This window comes from Lachancea thermotolerans, assembly GCF_000142805.1.
Source record: "Lachancea thermotolerans CBS 6340 chromosome B complete sequence".
Lineage (NCBI taxonomy): Eukaryota > Fungi > Ascomycota > Saccharomycetes > Saccharomycetales > Saccharomycetaceae > Lachancea > Lachancea thermotolerans.
This window is the reverse complement of record NC_013078.1, coordinates 134,450-152,066: the sequence shown is the minus strand read 5'-3', so window position 1 is coordinate 152,066 and position 17,617 is coordinate 134,450. Positions and strand designations below refer to the sequence as shown.

Below are 17,617 nucleotides of genomic sequence, written 5' to 3'. Positions count from 1 at the left end.
CGTAGTTCGTAATCAAGCAAGCAGGCACATATGCAGGGTCGAGAGAACAAGGCGCCCGCTACGCCTCGATTGTGCTCGCAATGCGCCACCTCTCCATCGTTGTCTTGACGAAACATGAGCTACTTTCCCAAGCCTCTACGCCGAGTGGCTTACTGACCCAACCCTTCCGAGTATGGTCCATCTCCACAGGTCCCGCGGTCCCGCTGCGTCTTTGCCACGGTCTTGACAACTTCATGTGACTCGATGTCGAGCAAGAGCACATGACCTGATATACTCGATCAAGGACAGCCACAACGTCGCTAACCAGGAAGGCCCAAAAACTGTATTTATGGCAGCGTTTGCATGCCGCGTATTTCTCAATTGACCTCTGACCAAGATCCTCGCTTACCACTAAATACAAATTCGCCATGCCTGCCCCACACGGTGGTGTTCTACAAGACCTCATCGCCCGCGATGCCCAAATTAAAGACCAATTGCTGCAAGAAGCGGCCCAGGCCTCGATCAAGTGGGACCTGACTCCCAGACAGATCTGTGACCTGGAATTGATCCAGAACGGTGGTTTCTCCCCTCTGTCCGGCTTCATGAACCAAAAGGACTACGACGGCGTTGTAGAGAAATCCCGTCTGAGCAACGGACTTGTATGGACAATTCCAATCAACCTGGATGTCGACGAGGCGTTCGCAAAACAGCTGAAGCCTGACGCCAGAGTGGTTCTGTTGCAGGACAACGAGATTCCCGTCGCCATCCTCACCGTCACCGACGTGTACAAGCCTGACAAGCAGAACGAAGCCAAGAAGGTCTTTAGAGGCGACCCAGAGCACCCTGCTGTCAAGTACCTGAAGGAGACTGCCGGTGAGTACTACGTTGGTGGTGAAATCCAGGCCATTCAGTACCCTGTCCACTACGACTACCCAGGTCTGCGGAAAACTCCGGCTCAGCTGAGATTGGAGTTTGACTCCAAGCAATGGGACCGCATCGTCGCCTTCCAGACCCGTAACCCAATGCATAGAGCTCACAGAGAGCTCACTGTGCGGGCTGCAAGAGAACACAATGCCAAGGTCTTGATTCACCCTGTTGTCGGACTAACCAAGCCAGGTGACATCGACCACCATACCCGTGTGCGTGTGTACCAGGAAATTATCAAGAGATACCCCAACGGTATGGCCCAACTATCTCTCCTGCCTCTGGCCATGCGTATGGGTGGTGACCGCGAAGCTGTGTGGCACGCTATCATCAGAAAGAACTACGGTGCTACCCATTTCATTGTCGGCAGAGACCACGCCGGCCCTGGTAAGAACTCTGCTGGCGTCGATTTCTACGGCGCTTACGACGCTCAAGAGCTGGTCGAGTCCTACAAGAATGAACTTGGTATTGAGGTTGTTCCTTTCAGAATGGTGACATACCTGCCTGAAGAAGACCGTTACGCCCCAATTGACCAAATTGACCTATCCACAACCTCCACTCTCAACATCAGCGGGACAGAGCTGAGAAACCGTTTGAGAAGCGGTGGTCCAATTCCTGAATGGTTCTCATACCCCGAGGTAGTTAAGATTCTGAGAGAGTCCAACCCACCAAGGCCCAAACAGGGCTTCGCAATTGTGCTTTCAAGCTCTTTGAAAAGCAACAAACAGTTGAGCACTGCCCTCCTAACCACATTCTTGCAATTTGGCGGTGGCAGACATTTCAAGGTTCTAGAGCATAACAATGACGCAAATGTTTTGGGATTGGTGCCAGACTTTATTAGCAGCGGCGCAGGTCTGATTATCCCAAGTCAATACGAAAAGTGGAACTCAGTGTCAAATGCTTACTTAGTTGGCACATCGGAGGACGCGGACATTACCTTGGACAGTGACGACGAAGCTGTGCTACACGTCGTCCAGAAAGTTGTCCTATTCTTGGAGGACCATGGGTTTTTTACATTCTAATCCTTTGCAAGCGCTCATGTAACTTATATACTAGATGTAGCACCAACTATCGCGTGCGGTATGGATCAAACAAAACCGCTCATCTACTAACCGTTTATACCTACGGAGACTTCGAGCTTTAAAGTTCAGCAGAACTCTCTAAATCTCTTAGATATTGAACGAATCTTTCCGCCTTGGTTGGGGCGTCAGTGAATTTGTCACTAACCTGAACCCTTACGCTCACTAGAAACTCATTTGGTTGCGCGGTTTCGACCTCGCTTGCCGCAGGAGAGGGTTTTGTGCCTGCCAGCAGATCAAATATATCGTCCTGTTGCTTGGCGCTTATGCCGCTGCTCCCCAGGGAAATGAGATCGTACGAGACTTCAAATCTAGGCGCTCTTGGCTCGGGAGTTATCAGTTCTTCAAATACCGCATCAAAGTGCTCGGAATATGGGTTGGTGGTAGGCTGTTCGTGAGCTAGATACTTTGCCTCCTTGACGTAAGACTCAAGGGATCTGGCCAGCTGCTCATACGTGACGCCCGACGCAACCTTCAGATGCAATTGCTCAGAAAGCACGACTGGTTCTTTCTTTGCGACTTCTTCTTTGGCTTTAGGAGCAGGCTCTGGCTCTTTCAATTCAATGTTGGTTAGGTCCAATGCAGAGCCCTTCTCAATATACTCCGCCAGCTTTGTAACAGATTCCTGGGACACCTTGCCCAGATATGACAGAACGTCACCTTTGAGGATCCGACCGTTGGGTCCAGAAGCTGGAATGTTGTTTAGTGCGTCTTCCGCAGATATGTTGTTAACGTGCAACAACATTTGCACGGAAGGAAGAAGAGTCTGAGAAGGGTTAGCCTTGACTGCAACGCCAGTGCTACTTTTTGAATCAGACGAGCTCTTTGATGGGGCATTCTTCTTGGGTTCTGGCTTGTTCTCTTGCGAAATTGACGCAGGCGAGGTCTTGGCGGTGGCGCTTGGTTTAGCTGCAGATTTTGTTTCTGCTTTGGATTTGCCCGTACTCTTCTCAGGTTGTGGCAGCTCGAGAGTAGCTAGGTCATCCTCAGGCTCTGCCAGGTAAGCAATCACCTCACCGACGTTGATGTCTTTTGCACCGTTATCCACCACGATTTTTGCCAGTTTACCATCGTCCTGAGCCTCAACATCGATTTGGGCTTTATCTGTTTCCACTTCTAGTAAAACATCGCCAGCTGAAAATGGGTCGCCTACCTTAAACTTCCACTCGACGATCCCGCCCTTCTCCATGGTAGGGGACATTGCAGGCATCGCGAAAGTTTGAGCTTTTGATAAAGCACTGCTCCTGTGAAGAGCTCTCAAGCAAGCTAGCCTGCCAGCATTTCCTCTCAATAGTCCACGTGCAATCATAAGGCCTCACTTAATGCTGTCAAACCGCTCTAGTTCTAGGCCTGCTTTGGTTTTGTCGTAGTTCAATGGACATCGAACCCTATCTATTTTTTTGTATGTGATCGTTGTGATTGGAGTACTCAAGAGTACCAGTCAATTTAAATAAAAGAACACTAGTGAAAAGTAGCTATGCCCTTCGGGTGTGTCACTTGATCTTCATTAATTGCATATCATTGTACGTAGCGTTCGTAATTATAGAGCTTTTAGAAGCCTCAATTCTGAAAGATGGTCTTCTTCTTTTGTTTATAAATTCAAACAATGCCATCGAAAGTTTGGCATGTCTGAAGCAGAGCCGTGCCGCTGAAAAGGACGGCAACGTCTTTTCCGAGCTCCTCGTCCTTTTTCGGACTATCTGCGCTTGAATTAGAGAGTCTTCTCTAACTCACTGAGGGCTTGTATCTTGTTGTTAAAGTACTGCCACTCTTTGTCCTTTGTTAAGCTCAGAGACTGAACATCCGTGTCCCATCTGAACTGCTCGTTGAGGAAGTTGTCGAAGGGTGCTTTAGTGAGACCTCCGTAGTACAAATGGGACCACATAGCCCTGTAGCAACCACCAAGTGCGCATGAGTTGGGGGTTTCCAGACGGAAGTTTCCATCTGTGGCTCCGAGCACTTGAGCAAAGCGCTCGACAATTGCATCGTTTTTCGAAGCACCACCCACAAAAAACGCTCTTCTTGGACGCTTTTTGTACTCTGAGAGAGGAAAGTCATCACAGTCAAAATGCACCATTGAGTCGCCCAAGTCGACGCTTGGATCCGCACAATCCTTTGATAGCAGGGGGCTGATTCTCACACGGCAGCTGAGAGCTTGGCTTTCAACGATGTTTTTGGCATCGTGTGCAATGTCAGCGAATGCATCTTTTAATTCCAACTTCACCTCCTGAGAGTCTGGAGACTTGGCAAACGTTGCTCTGCGATAAGAGCTGGGTACGTTTGGCACAATCTCCCCCAGGGGAAAGTAGCAAGCAATTTCGTTGTCAGTGTTGAGCGTGGTAGATTTTACCGCCGCGTTGAAAGGCTCCCAGTCGTGAGTTTCGCTGAGTTGGTCTCTGATACGCTCTCTAGCCAACGCACCGTTACAGTAACAAATCATCCCCATGTAGTGACGGGGAATGGTGGGATGGATGAACAGATGGTAGTTAGGGGATGGGTGGTATTGGTCGGTGACCAGAAGAATCGTAGTGCTTGTACCCAAGGACACCAGAACATCATTGGGCTGAAGCGGTAGAGAACAGATAGTTGCCAAGTTATCGCCAGTGAAGGGGAAGATCTGGCACTCGGGGTTCAAACCATACTTCTCAACAAAGTATGGTGATAAAGTGCCAACAGGCGCGGGTTTGTCGCAATTGATAGGGGGCCCTCCGAGCTTTGATCTTAGGGTTTCTGTGTCGTCGTCCACGTTGCGTAACAGTTTGTCGTCGTAGTCGCGCTTGTCAATATTGTACAGGTTCATACCGCATGCGTCCGCTTCTTCCAACGGCGTGAATTCACCTGCCAGGATAGAAGCTAAAAAGGACGACACCAGCGAGACTTTAGATGTTGCACGATAAACCTCTGGTTCTTTTTTAGCGATCTTCATTATTTGCGGACCCGTAAATCTGTGGTGAGCACGAGAGCCGGTGACTTGAGCGAGTTGTGCCGCGCCTCCGCAGCTTTCCTCGAACTCTCGGCACTCCTCTCCGGTACTGTGGTCTTGCCAGTTTGGCGCCACGTTTCTGGAGAACGCCTCCGGATACAATTGCTGCTTTAATGATTGCTTGGAATCGAGCTTCGGAAGCAACCCGGGTCCTGATTCAGCCCAGTAAACCGAACCGTGCTGCTGACAAGAGCCACTCATTGCACGGACCAAGCTCAGGTCAATGTGCTTGTGCTTTGACATCCTCTCGAAGACTAGATCGACGGCCTCGAGCCACATCGCTACTGGACACTCCACAGTCCCATCTTCATGCAGATAGACGCCTTTGGTGGTTTTGTAGTGGCTCAGGTCTTTGTCGAATCCTATGGTCTCAGAGTGTACTAAGGCCAGATTTTGGTCGATCACCAAACACTTCAGTTGCTGTGTTGAGAGGTCGAATCCCAGATAGAATGCGCCAACCTTGTCAGCTGTCATATTGCTGCGCTCTTGGTATAATTGTTTCTTAGACTAAAAGCTCGAGGCAAGTAAGTGATCCCGTTGTCTTCCCCCGTTAAATAGAACAGCAAATTGAAGTACACATATATTATCACGAGGTCCTGTGAGAAAGTGCCAATGGGCGCAAACCATAGGGCCATTGGCGCATTTACAAACCTTATACAAAGCGCACTCGCTGCTCAAAGTCCTATCTTGCGGCATATAGAACCTAGATTTCTCACTTTCGCGCCCTTTCATGCTTTGAAGGACACAGCTTTCGACTTAGAGCCCATCCCTTACACTAGAGATTTTAATGGCTGATCTTAGGCTTGACCCACTCAAGACGCTGCTTGTTATATGCAGGGTAGCTGGGTAGTCCCAAGGCTAGGCAGACGCAGAAGGTTAGCCCGAACGATACCACCAGGTTGAATAGCGATTGGGTGAACAAACCTATGAAGCAGGAAACCACTGTCCCTATCATGAGGCATAAGTAGACAGAGCGGTCGAGTCTGCGTTGACTCGCAAAGTCAATAGGGAAGACCAGCTTCTTTTGTATCTCTTGTAGCACCTCAGACATCAATTGACCTTGTATGTGGTGGGTAGTTGGAAGAAGTGGTTCCGTCTCTGATGACTGCGCATATAACTGGGTGAATCTCGAAGAACCAAGAATTCAATGTCACAGAGTGCTCAATATCCACCGTCGGTTTGCGAATTACCGCTTCGTTCAGCTCATCAGTAGTGGTGGAGTTTTCCGCGTCTTTACCGCTTATTAGCCCCATTAATCGGATAGTTAAAACCTAAATCGAGCTCTCAGCATGCATTCCGCTATCTACTGTCTGATTTCATGCCTAAGCCATTCATTAAATGCCAGTGCACCTGGCTCAGTCTGTGTTTTACTCTTGTACTCGTTCAGTTTCTGTTGAAAGTGAGAATCTGAGAGAAGAATCCATCCAATTGTCGAATGTAGAGTCTCAACCTGGCGCGTCCACGGCCCAAGTAGGTCGGACTTGAGCTCGCGCTCTAGAATGCGTGCTTGGAGTGCAGAGATGTGATACTGTTCCTGCACAGGCAGTTTTCGAAAAAAGTGGAATATCTGGACGAATCCTAGGATACAGTTTCGTAGGTGAGTGGGTATTTTGTTCAGCGACGAGGGCTCCTCGTACCCATCAAGAGGCTTCGTAGTTATAGGGTTTAATACCTGGAGCAATTCATCGCTCGCGACCTCAGAACAGCGATGCAGCTCTTGGAGGAAATCTCGACAAACCAAGCCCTTCATGTCCGCAGGACTGATCTTCTCAGAGCTGGTCAGCTTTTCAGCGCGAACAGCAAGCGCCAACAAACTGTCCCTGACTTTCTTAAAAGCTGCGCTTTTAGCAGCGGCTGTTGAGGGCGACGCATCTTCGTTCTGCTTGTGGAAGCACGCGTAGTAGGCGACATTCACAAGCGAAACAATGAAGCGCTCTATTATTGTTGCACATCTTGTGAGCTCATCCTCAAAGCTCGGACTGAAGGCCTGCGAATCCATTCTACCCCAAGATTGTACGTATTTCCAGAGTTATGAGCACGCGGTAGAACCACGACGTTAAAATGTCGCTAAACAAATAAAACGAAAAAGATTCAGACAAATGAAACCAGATCTCGGTTAGGTCGACGGATCGGGACTTCTCGATGGCCTTGCGGGCGCGCTTGCCGATTCCTCCACAGTGCTCTCTATCCTGCACCTACTTCGCGCGAAAAATTTCAGCGATGCGCCTCGAGTAATGGCACATCTACTAGCACTTCACTTATCAAATACAGACAGAACTAAAAATGTCAGCTCGTACTGACAATAACGTAGTGGTGCCCAATGAAGCATACTCCCGGATTATGGGGTTTGTTTCCGGAATGTTCTCCGGACTCGCTAAAAATGCAGTGGGCCATCCATTTGACACAGTCAAGGTGAGGCTGCAGACTTCGCAGGATACAGGGAGGTTCAAAGGGCCTCTTGATTGTGTTTATCAAACTATGAGGCAGCAGGGTGTTCGCGGGTTCTACCTTGGTTTCACACCACCTTTGGTTGGGTGGATTCTGATGGACTCTGTGATGCTAGGATGCCTCCACAACTACCGTATGCTGCTCAAGAAGTACGTGTATCAGCACGAAGAGAAGCTGCCTCTGTCGGGCTGTATTCTCAGCGGTGTCATGGCGGGCTGGTCGGTGAGCTTCATCGCAGCGCCAGTGGAACTGGCCAAAGCCAAATTGCAGGTTCAATACGATGCCAAGACCACCAAATATCGCGGACCCATTGACGTAATCAAAAAGGTTTACGTCGCGGATGGTATCAGGGGTCTTTACAAAGGTTTGATAAGTACGCTAATCTTCAGAACACACTTCATCTATTGGTGGGGGTCCTATGAATTGCTCACACGCTGGTTCAAAGCCAACACAAACCTGAGCGATACTGCGATCAACTTCTGGGCCGGTGGGTTTAGTGCTTCTTTTGGATTTTGGACTACTGCTTACCCAAGTGATGTGATAAAGCAGGTCGTCCTGTGCAGCGATAAATACGACGGAAGCTTCAAGTCCTGGAAAATGGCTGCGTCTGACATCTGGCGCTCAAAAGGTTTCAAGGGATTCTTCAAAGGGTTTGTTCCAAGCTTTTTGAGGAGTTTCCCTGCAAACGCGGCTGCTCTAGCGTCGTTTGAGTTCGTCCTCAGAGTAAGTGGTGCCAAGCCGTAAGTGAGGGCGCTAGCCTGAAATGCGTTGAACCCAATATGATAGATTAGAGTTGAAACGCCTTTTCTCAGCGACCGGAAAAGCCGTTCGTCTTTGTTCAAAGATACAGAATATGTTAATTATGTACTGAGTACCTTATCAATGCCTTTACCCATGCTGAGAGGTTCTCCCTTAGAACCATGCAAAAAAAATCGTAACGCGGCAACAGTAGATGGGAACTTCAGGACCCAGTCCCGGTTCTCATTGCAACTTCTCGCTTTCCTCGTTCCCGCCCAGGAAGCTCTGCAACTGTTGCTCAAACTCCGCCTCAATAGCATAGTACTTTGAGAGACTCTCAGAACTGCGAGAACGAGTGCATATTTCGGGCCCCTCTGCTACTGCAGTCTGCTGATGTGGTGGTTCGCCAGCCAACTCACTAGTTGCGGCGTTATTCCGCTCCCAGGGTTTGGGCCGGGGTTTCATATTTGATTTAGTGACTAAAGATGGGTCTAATGTAACGTTGGGGACGCTCAGTATGTTGGGGATGGGCTTCTCATTCACGATATGATCTACTAACTCCTCATATGTTAGTGGCCCACTCATGATGGTTACGATGCGTGTTGAATGTGTTCGGTCTCCTCCGTGGGTTTTGGCTTAGAGACCCTTGATTTCATTATTTTTCAACCGAGTTTTGAAATTTACTGTTAGAAACCGCGTCCATAAGCTCAAGTTCATCTCAGGATTTGCCTAGCGCAGTTGATCGATATTTGATAAGGGAGTCAGGCATGGACACAGCGACTGTTTCTCTCTTTTTGGGAGCCCTCGCCTTAAGGCTTGGTTTTTTCTTCTACGGGATTTATCAGGATAAATACTTTGAAGTGAAGTATACAGACGTGGACTATTTTGTTTTCAATGATGCTGCTTCGTACGTATTTCACGGATTGTCGCCATACTTGAGGGATACTTACAGGTATACGCCGCTTCTGAGTTGGCTTTTGGTCCCTAATCATTACCTACAATGGATCCACTTCGGCAAAATGATGTTTGTGCTATTTGACTTGCTAACAGGGCTCCTAATTTTGAATTTGCTCGAGGCGCAGAGCAAACGCAAGAAGCTTATTCTAAGCTCATTATGGCTTTTGAATTTTATGGTCATTACTATAAGCACCAGGGGCAACGCAGAGAGCGTTTTATGCTTTCTAATTTTGTTATCCTTGTATTTCCTTAAGGCCCGCCAGTTTGTGCTATCAGGCTTATTTTTAGGGTTCGCGATCCATTTTAAAATATACCCGATCATCTACAGCATCCCAATTGCAGTTTATGTTTACCGTCAGAGGCAAGGCGGCCTTTTTAACGTTTTCAAGGTTGGAGTCTCTGCAATTCTTGCCTTGGCAGGGACTTCTTATTGGATGTACCAGATATATGGGATGGAATTCTTGGACAACGCTTACTTCTACCATCTTTCAAGAACAGATCATAGACACAACTTTTCTGTTTTCCATATGCTTCTTTATTTCGAGTCTGCGTTGCCCACGGATAGTTTTTGGGCCAAGCTAGCATTTTTGCCACAAGCTGCCATTACTTTGGGGGTGGTGCCGCTGTTACTTCGCGATCCAAGCTTTAACAGCCTGCTCTCTTTATTGTTCATTCAGACGTTTGCTTTTGTCACTTACAACAAGGTTTGCACATCGCAGTATTTCATCTGGTATCTCATATTCCTTCCTTTTTACTTAGCGCGGACAAGCATCACACTGAAAAAGGGCCTAACAATGGCTTTGATTTGGGTTGGGACCCAAGGCGCTTGGCTGTTTTTTGGCTACTTGCTGGAATTTAAAGGCAAGAACGTGTTTTACCCAGGACTCTTCCTGGCTAGTCTTTCGTTCTTTTTGGGTAACGTCTGGATTCTCGGCCAGTTTATAGACGATTTCAAGGTTAAGACAGAACTGTCTGAAGAAAAGAAGAAGCGCTAATCACCGCTGAAAGAAACGAAAACTACTTCAATTGCTACAGTAAGCTTCCGGAGTTACAAGTCCTTAAATGTTCACGAGCACGCCCAAAATCAATTCAAGCCAAAGTGAGACAAGCGGCATATACACAGAAGAGGCGCAGGTCCAACATGATTCTTCCACCGATGCTCACCAAAGCCCACTAAGACAGGCGTTTCAAGAAACAGCGCGAAGACTCGGTTGCCGAGTTTTTACCAACCGAGCGCATTGATGAGCCCCAAAAAAAGGCGGCTTAACCGCCCCAGTTTCTACGCATTCGCACTGTACATGCCCTACAGGCGGCCCGAAAGTGGCAGTTGCAGCAGCTTACTGGTTAGGATAGGATACGCACATGTGCTGTGAAGCTGATATCGTCGAGCAACAAGCTTGCTTGCGTATCCATCTGTCATTTGCAGCGGTACAAACGAATTTCATGCTTAGAGCATACAGGCAAATCTTAATATGGCGAAGTTAAGCTACAGCTTTGCATCTTTTGAACTCATCACCATTGAGATCCCGAAAAGCTCTTCAGAGAAATTATACAAAGGTTCAAGGGTGTTGGTTCACCCACTTCATGTTAAAATCTGATATTGCTTACCGCGTTGGCTGAAGTTCCATGTAATTCTAGCATCTAAGAAAATCTCAAAGTTTCCTCTTTAATGTCCTGGTAATTATGTATTGTTTGAAGTCATCTTTTGACAGCCATCAGATGCCAAGAAAATCTTTAGTCGGCCTCTAACAGAGATAAAGAGGTTTAGGCTAAAAGTTTGACATGGCGTTGAAGTGTTGGGAATCTCTATTCAAAGAGCATCTTTTGCCTGCCTTTTTATTTATGTCAACATCTTGATCGTAGTAGAGCTTAGTTTTTTAGAAAATTCTACAGGTCATCTCGGCTACTCAGCAACACCAAGGAATCAACAAAAAGCAGTCCCAAAAGTCCCATCCTATGTCCAGACTCGAAATATATTCGCCAGAGGGCCTGAGAGTAGACGGGCGTCGGTGGAATGAGCTTCGTCGGTTGGAGTGTTCGATCAACACCCATGCAAACGCATCAGACGGCTCGTCATACCTTGAACAAGGAAACAACAAGGTTATAACTCTTGTTACCGGGCCGCAGGAGCCAAAGCTTCGCTCCCAGATGAACGTCACCAAAGCCACTATATCCGTAGCTCTCAATATTACTCGATTCTCCAAGATTGAAAGAAGCAAGTCCAGTCATAAGAATGAAAGACGAGTGCTGGAGATGCAAACAGCTTTAGTTCGTACGTTTGAGAAAAACGTGATGCTACACCTGTACCCACGTACTCAGATCGAGATACAAATACATGTGCTGCAACAAGATGGTGGCCTCATGAGCAGCTTAATCAACGGAATAACATTAGCGCTGATCGATGCAGGTATTGCAATGTACGACTATATCAGCGGCGTATCTATAGGGCTTTATGATACCACACCGTTGCTAGACCTTAACTCAGTCGAGGAGAATGCGATGAGTAGCGTAACGCTGGGTGTTGTCGGAAAGTCGGAGAAGCTTTCTCTCCTCTTGGTGGAGGACAAAATTCCTCTAGATAGGATGGAAAGTGTACTCGCTATCGGCATTGCAGGGTCTCACCGGATCAGGGAGCTCATGGACAAGGAGCTACGGAAACATGGTGAAAGAAGGCTTGCTAACATGTCTACTTGATATATAACGAAAAATCATAAACCGGTTTACCAGAATGCTTTCAAGGAAAAATCCTAAGCTTTCTTCTTACCAATAGAAGAAAACAGACCCTTGGACTTTTCCTTCATTGTGTGAGAGAAAACTTTGCGTTTCAGATGTGAGACGTTCTGGTTTACGTTTGCCACCGTGTTACTGACAGTCATCTTTTTACTCAATTCGTCTGCTTGCGCATATGCGTCCCTAACATGTTTGTTGACTTTATAGTCCTGGAAGATGTAATCTTTGTCAGAACTTGAATTCTTCAGCGCATAATTTATCCATGTGTGTAGCCCTGTATCGTAAGCATTAAGTTGTTCGGAGTGATTCCTGAGATCACTGATTTTCATGGCATGCGTTTTTCCTTTAGCGCTTATCAGCGAGTCTAAATTGACTGATGGAGCCTCTCGGCCTCTAACTTGAGCAATTTCCTCAGAGTTTGGAGTGTGTACTGAGAAGTTTTCCTTCAGATTTGAAAAATGTGGTTTCTTCTCGCCGCTGAGATGCCTGAGGATCGAATCTGAGTCAGTTACTGCAGCACTGTCGCTAGATTCTAAGGCTGAGATGTTATTAGGGAGAGGCGGTAACGAACTGTTATTGGTGGCGATGCCAGGAACGTTGTAAATCGTTTGATTATCATATATCGTTTTCGTGTCATAAATGGTATCAAGATCACCTTCAGCGTTTCCAGCGGAAGGAAATGCATTCCAAGCGCTTTCGGCCTCCGAGTAGGTTGAAACTACACGAGGATTTCTCATACTGGAGGGGTTTACGTCAACCATATTTCCATCCTGGTCAATCACGAAGTCCTCGGGCACCTCCGGCCTTGCCTCTCCGAGAAATGCCGCTCTCGTAGCGTCAGTATCGGGCTGCCACTTACCAAGGTTTATTGATTGTCTTGATTGAAGATTTTTTGAGCCTTCCTGCTCCTCAAGCGGTTCAGTGTCAGTGGTCTGGTCTTCCTCATTATGTTTCCTTGGCGAAATAGCTTCAGGTGTAGTTGCCCCGTCTTGATTACTTCCATTAATGCTTTTCGTTATTGAGCCTGTATCTGTTTCAGAGCTCACTATGCTGCTACCCTCAGTTTCAGTACTCTGATCATCGCCGCGCTCGGCCTGCGATGAATCTTTCAACATTTTTGCGTAGTAGCCGCTTGTCGGCACCCTAAGAACACTTTCATCATCTCCGATGTCTTCATCGCTGCTTTCAAGAATGGATTCTCTTACGCGGTCCTTGAATTTGAAACTCCCTGGCTCCGACGTGGAGCTAGCGTTGTCGCTGCTGTTCTCATCTTGTGCTTGAGACTTCACATTCTCGTAACCAAGTTGAGTCTTAGATGATTGCCGCAGTTTCAGAGGGGATGAATCGTGCTTTTTTGGGGAATTATCTGGATTATTCGCGGGAGAAGATTGCGAGCTATTGTTACCATAATGGTTGAAAAACGACTCATTATCGCCGTACTCGTCAGAAGAATTGTTTCTTGCATCTTTAATTGGGGTCCCATGCGATTCATGTGGCTCTTGTTGAGGCGCAGTATCGTCGCCTTGATGCGCTAGAGTACCCTTTGAAATTGTTTCCTTGCTTTCTTCTACTGCACTGCCTGACGGTTGTGAGCCTTGAACACTTTCGAGGCCAGATTGCACATCCTTGCTTCCAGTATGTACCTCATCCGCAGAAGAGAGGACAGAACCGGTCAGATGGTCAGTTTCGGAGCTTCCATTGTCACTTTTAACTGAGGCGGGCTGCCCGCCGCTGAGTGAAGCACTATTTTCTTTAGGAGAGGATGACTTTGAGACCTCAGTAGTAGAGGCTGACATGGATTCTCGGTCATCAGGAGAGGCATTATATCTCTCAAGTTCAGATTTGGATGCGTGTGCTGCGCTTGAGGCCGAGTCCGACCCACGCGTGTCCATCCTCGCGGCTTCTGGCTCGGCAGTTGCTCGCGACAGGCTGGAGGGATCAGGGGTGACATACACTTCATCATCCGAGTAACTACCACTTCTCCCGGCGCTTTGCGTGGCACCTACCATGTTTGAGAAGTACCCGGTCTTCGAAACTTGCAGCTCTTCCTCAGAATCCGAGTAACTGAACGCGCTCGAGTGTTCATCGCCTTCATCACCGAATTGCCGCGGTGGCCTAGGAGTCCCATCGTTGGGGGAAAATCGCTCTCTCGACTCAGACCTCGGGGTCATCTCGTGCGAAATTTGGCTCATAAGCTGGTCGAGGTTGGAACTCGTGGATTCGAGCTTCGGGCTCGAGCCATTGCTCCCCTCGGGGGCGCTGTCAACGTCCCTGCCATACTGGAGCTTTGGCAGCGGTGGCAACTTAGTCACAGTTCCGCTTCTTTTTGGCGACTGCGCAGTTTCCCCATTGTCATCTTCCCAAGCCTCATACGATCCGTCCTCATCGCTGCTGTCCCATTCTTTGCCGTCATAAGAACCTTTGCCGACACTCACCCATCTCTGGGACTTTCTCCTCTCAACATTATCAGACATTTTGGAGGGCCTAGCCGTTCCTGAGTCTCTACAGAAGTTGGGAACTGCTGTCACGAAGAGGCTTCTAAGAGGCCTTCAAGTTTCCGAACTCAGTCCTTCGTTCTTCATGACCAATATTATGATAATTGTTTTCTATTAGAGATGCGACTTCGCTTTCTAAGAAATTACACCAAAAAGCTCATCGCGCGACTCAATACGACGAAAGCTTAGACAAAAATCATGTCGCTCAGAACAGTTATCTACTGCGGAGTTTGCTCCTTTCCTCCAGAATTTTGTGAGTTCACCGGAAAACTAAAGAGGTGCAAAGTTTGGCTGTTGGAAAACCATCCAGAAAAATATCAGAGCCTGTACGGGGACGCTGAAGTAGAGGATGCGGCCGCCAAGTTGGCTGGATCTTCTATCGGGGAAGAAAGAGAAGAGAAGCTAGAAAAGGACCTGCTGAAGCTGCAGTCTAAGCAGGAGAACCGCGAGCAGAGGGAGCTGGCGAAGAAGCTATCGTCTAAAGTTATCATCAAGCGTGAAGCTAGAACAAAGCGCAAGACCATGGTTGCCATTGCCGGGCTCGAGGTCTTTGAGATCGACATGAAGAAACTGGCTAAGACGTTCGCGTCTAAGTTCGCTACTGGGTGCTCGGTCTCCAAGAACGCCGAGAAAAAGGAGGAAATCATCATCCAAGGCGATGTTGCCGACGAGGCAGAAACATACATCCAGAAACTGCTTGAGGAAAAGGGACTGAAGGAGGTCAAGGTTGAGCAGATGGACATGAAGAAAAAGAAGAAGCCCACCACCACCACTCCGACGCCCGCTGCCTGATGGGCGCGAAACTGTTGTGTGTACGTAGTTAGTGATATAAAACAAGAAGGCATCAGCACTATGCACGTATTAGTCTACTGTTGGAGGAAGATCTGCAAGGCTGGATAGAACGAATTGAGAGCCAGTGGGACTGTCTGGATACGCGAAGCAATGCAGGAAGACTACGAGCAGGTAGAAGCGGCCCTTGGCTCACGTTTGCTGGGTGCTAGCGAATTCCGCACAAAGAACAAGCGCTTGAATCAAGTGCTAAGCTTGCAGTATCGAGTGCACTACCACGTTCATCAGAAAGGCATAATTAAAGAGGCGGCTTGCAAAGTGCTGTTGGAAGAGTGCAACAGGTTCGAGCGGGACTCTAGCGATGCCCTTGTGGAAAAAGTATGGCTGAATTTGGCGGGAATCTTGAACTACCATCTGTCGCACCCACAAACAGCTGACAAGTGCTTGGCCGAGTCTGCAAAAATATCGGCGGCACAAGGTGCGTTTGGAACCTTTCTGTCTGTTGAAAACTTGTACTACAGCGGGTTGCTACGTGGTGATAAATCAAGAGACTTTTACGTCAAACATCTGCCAGAAGTTGTTACTTCACTCCCAAAAGAATCTAATGTGTTGACTTATCATTACCTGGACCGTATTATATCACGTCTCTCCATGAATTGGAGCCAAGCAATCTCTGCGTTTCCTCGCACCGTTATCTCCTCCTTCATTGCTATCATGTCAGAGCCTGATGGCCATGACCAGGAGCTGCTCGCACTGGGAAAGACGATTTTAGCATCTGCAAAGTTCCCCAATGCTGAAGAGGCTAACAATGCCTCGCTTGAGCAATTCCACTTAGTTCTCCAGCATTACTTAAGGAGCACCAAGTCCGAATTATCTCCCGATTGGCATTCTTTTGTGGTTGAGTCAATGTCACGAACTTTCCAGAGTATGATAGTAACCAAAACTGCTATGATATACTTCGGACGCGAAAACCAGCTTCGAGAGTCGATTCTGAACTTCAACGTTTTCCTTAACTACAACAGAAGCTACAGAGATCTCAATAACGGCGAGTGGTTTGACGTGCTTGCCATAATCGACGCTTACGAACACATCGTTTCAAGATCTGAAGGTCGTGATATACCGAAGATATTTGCATTGAAGGATGTAATGAAGAGGTTTGAAGGGCTCTTATGCAGCTTCTATGAGGACTCCGCGCTCCCCCTGGTGAAAGTTGAGCGGTCCATCGAATGGGCCTCAGAAGGCACGAGGGTTTTTGTGCCCGAAAGGGCTTCTAGTTTACTTGCCAGGTCGTGGAACGCATTATACGAATATAGTCGCGAAGATTTGGACAAGTTGCTTAACGACAACCACACCTATTATCTGGCTAATGCGCTTGCTGCTAGGCCAGATAATTCCAAGATAGCCTTCAACTACGCATTCACGTTGGCACAAAAGAGGGAGATAACGCATGCCGTAAAATTCCTCAAGTCAAACATTCTAGAAAGAGAGCCTGAAAACTACAAAGCCTGGCACCTGCTAGCGCTCTGTGAGTCTATCAAAGAGGACAAAAACGTTTCATTCAAAATCGTTTGCTCAGTGCTTCAAGCGCTGGAAAACGCCGTCCATGAAGATCCCCAAGCGCCAGCCCGCGACAGGTGGCAGCTGATCCATTTGAAGCTAACCCAGTTGGCAATCATCCAGGAAATGTTTGGAGTTAATGATGCGCTTGAACTTCTGCCAGAGCTATTTGAACTGTTCAACTTTGCCTTCCCAGAAAACGGGAAAAACGGCGACTTGGGCTCTGCTTACAACAAAACCAAAGACTACCTCCATCAGTCTGTATGGCTGTTTGCTGTAAAGCTCTATTTGACGCAGGGCCTAATCGTAGACGCTCGTGAAGCCCTGGCGGAATCACGTAATGTAACCAAGAATTTCCAAAATTTGAACAATGATCTGGCCGATGGATATCTCTCGTTGGACGTCGATGGCAAAAAAGCCCTTCGTTCTTTCGAGAAAGTCCTATTTTATGATGCTCTGAATATCGATGCCATCGTGGGCTTCGCTAAATGCCTGGTTCCAACCAGCCAAGAAAATTCCTCGCATCAACTACAACCCCAAACGCCGTCGGCTGCTGGTCTCGACGCCTTCACTGGCGAAAAAGATAGATCAGCTGCATACGCCAGACTGAAAATGGTACTCGAAGAAGTAGTCGAAAGATCAATCGAGGGCTGCCATGCCCCTGAAGTGTGGTGGTATCTGTCACGCGTCTACGAAAATTACGACGACACAGAAAGATTAGAAACGTCCCTGTGGAACTGCGTCAAATATCAAGAACTACAGCCTATCCGCGACTTCAAGAACTGCAATTTTTAGATCTTGGTGTTAACCCTCACTCTTTTGGGAGTGCGCTGGCCGCGCCAAAGATTTACGTATAGCCAAGCAAACAGAACCCATGGCGAAGAGAGAGAGAGAGAGAGCCGAACAATTCTGTGCGGTTTTCAAACGTTGAAACTGGC

At 47.8% G+C, this 17,617-nt stretch overlaps 12 protein-coding genes across 12 annotated transcripts; 6 read left to right on the top strand and 6 right to left on the bottom strand.

The window, feature by feature from the left end:
• Positions 1-407: 407 nt before the first annotated feature.
• MET3 (sulfate adenylyltransferase) lies at positions 408-1,925 on the top strand (the record flags this gene model as incomplete). The annotated part of the gene is made up of 1 exon (XM_002551828.1): positions 408-1,925. The coding sequence occupies one exon, from the start codon at positions 408-410 to the stop codon at positions 1,923-1,925; it is 1,518 nt and encodes a 505-aa protein (XP_002551874.1).
• Positions 1,926-2,043: 118 nt separating this feature from the next.
• PDX1 (Pdx1p) lies at positions 2,044-3,291 on the bottom strand (the record flags this gene model as incomplete). Its single annotated transcript, XM_002551827.1, has 1 exon — positions 2,044-3,291. The coding sequence occupies one exon, from the start codon at positions 3,289-3,291 to the stop codon at positions 2,044-2,046; it is 1,248 nt and encodes a 415-aa protein (XP_002551873.1).
• Positions 3,292-3,693: 402 nt separating this feature from the next.
• Positions 3,694-5,439, bottom strand: XKS1 (xylulokinase; the record flags this gene model as incomplete). The annotated part of the gene is made up of 1 exon (XM_002551826.1): positions 3,694-5,439. The coding sequence occupies one exon, from the start codon at positions 5,437-5,439 to the stop codon at positions 3,694-3,696; it is 1,746 nt and encodes a 581-aa protein (XP_002551872.1).
• Positions 5,440-5,749: 310 nt separating this feature from the next.
• Positions 5,750-6,016, bottom strand: SPC1 (signal peptidase complex subunit SPC1; the record flags this gene model as incomplete). The annotated part of the gene is made up of 1 exon (XM_002551825.1): positions 5,750-6,016. The coding sequence occupies one exon, from the start codon at positions 6,014-6,016 to the stop codon at positions 5,750-5,752; it is 267 nt and encodes an 88-aa protein (XP_002551871.1).
• Positions 6,017-6,268: 252 nt separating this feature from the next.
• Positions 6,269-6,964, bottom strand: CAL4 (Cal4p; the record flags this gene model as incomplete). Its single annotated transcript, XM_002551824.1, has 1 exon — positions 6,269-6,964. One exon carries the CDS (start codon positions 6,962-6,964, stop codon positions 6,269-6,271), a length of 696 nt encoding a protein of 231 aa, XP_002551870.1.
• Positions 6,965-7,248: 284 nt separating this feature from the next.
• KLTH0B01804g (KLTH0B01804p) lies at positions 7,249-8,157 on the top strand (the record flags this gene model as incomplete). Its single annotated transcript, XM_002551823.1, has 1 exon — positions 7,249-8,157. The coding sequence occupies one exon, from the start codon at positions 7,249-7,251 to the stop codon at positions 8,155-8,157; it is 909 nt and encodes a 302-aa protein (XP_002551869.1).
• A 237-nt stretch (positions 8,158-8,394) lies between these two features.
• On the bottom strand, positions 8,395-8,736 carry KLTH0B01782g (uncharacterized protein; the record flags this gene model as incomplete). Its single annotated transcript, XM_002551822.1, has 1 exon — positions 8,395-8,736. The coding sequence occupies one exon, from the start codon at positions 8,734-8,736 to the stop codon at positions 8,395-8,397; it is 342 nt and encodes a 113-aa protein (XP_002551868.1).
• A 182-nt stretch (positions 8,737-8,918) lies between these two features.
• Positions 8,919-10,103, top strand: GPI14 (glycosylphosphatidylinositol-alpha 1,4 mannosyltransferase I; the record flags this gene model as incomplete). Its single annotated transcript, XM_002551821.1, has 1 exon — positions 8,919-10,103. The coding sequence occupies one exon, from the start codon at positions 8,919-8,921 to the stop codon at positions 10,101-10,103; it is 1,185 nt and encodes a 394-aa protein (XP_002551867.1).
• Positions 10,104-11,064: 961 nt separating this feature from the next.
• SKI6 (exosome non-catalytic core subunit SKI6) lies at positions 11,065-11,802 on the top strand (the record flags this gene model as incomplete). The annotated part of the gene is made up of 1 exon (XM_002551820.1): positions 11,065-11,802. One exon carries the CDS (start codon positions 11,065-11,067, stop codon positions 11,800-11,802), a length of 738 nt encoding a protein of 245 aa, XP_002551866.1.
• Positions 11,803-11,855: 53 nt separating this feature from the next.
• Positions 11,856-14,312, bottom strand: FYV8 (Fyv8p; the record flags this gene model as incomplete). The annotated part of the gene is made up of 1 exon (XM_002551819.1): positions 11,856-14,312. One exon carries the CDS (start codon positions 14,310-14,312, stop codon positions 11,856-11,858), a length of 2,457 nt encoding a protein of 818 aa, XP_002551865.1.
• Positions 14,313-14,531: 219 nt separating this feature from the next.
• Positions 14,532-15,125, top strand: TMA22 (Tma22p; the record flags this gene model as incomplete). Its single annotated transcript, XM_002551818.1, has 1 exon — positions 14,532-15,125. One exon carries the CDS (start codon positions 14,532-14,534, stop codon positions 15,123-15,125), a length of 594 nt encoding a protein of 197 aa, XP_002551864.1.
• A 150-nt stretch (positions 15,126-15,275) lies between these two features.
• On the top strand, positions 15,276-17,474 carry YPP1 (Ypp1p; the record flags this gene model as incomplete). Its single annotated transcript, XM_002551817.1, has 1 exon — positions 15,276-17,474. The coding sequence occupies one exon, from the start codon at positions 15,276-15,278 to the stop codon at positions 17,472-17,474; it is 2,199 nt and encodes a 732-aa protein (XP_002551863.1).
• Between the last annotated feature and the right edge of the window lie 143 nt (positions 17,475-17,617).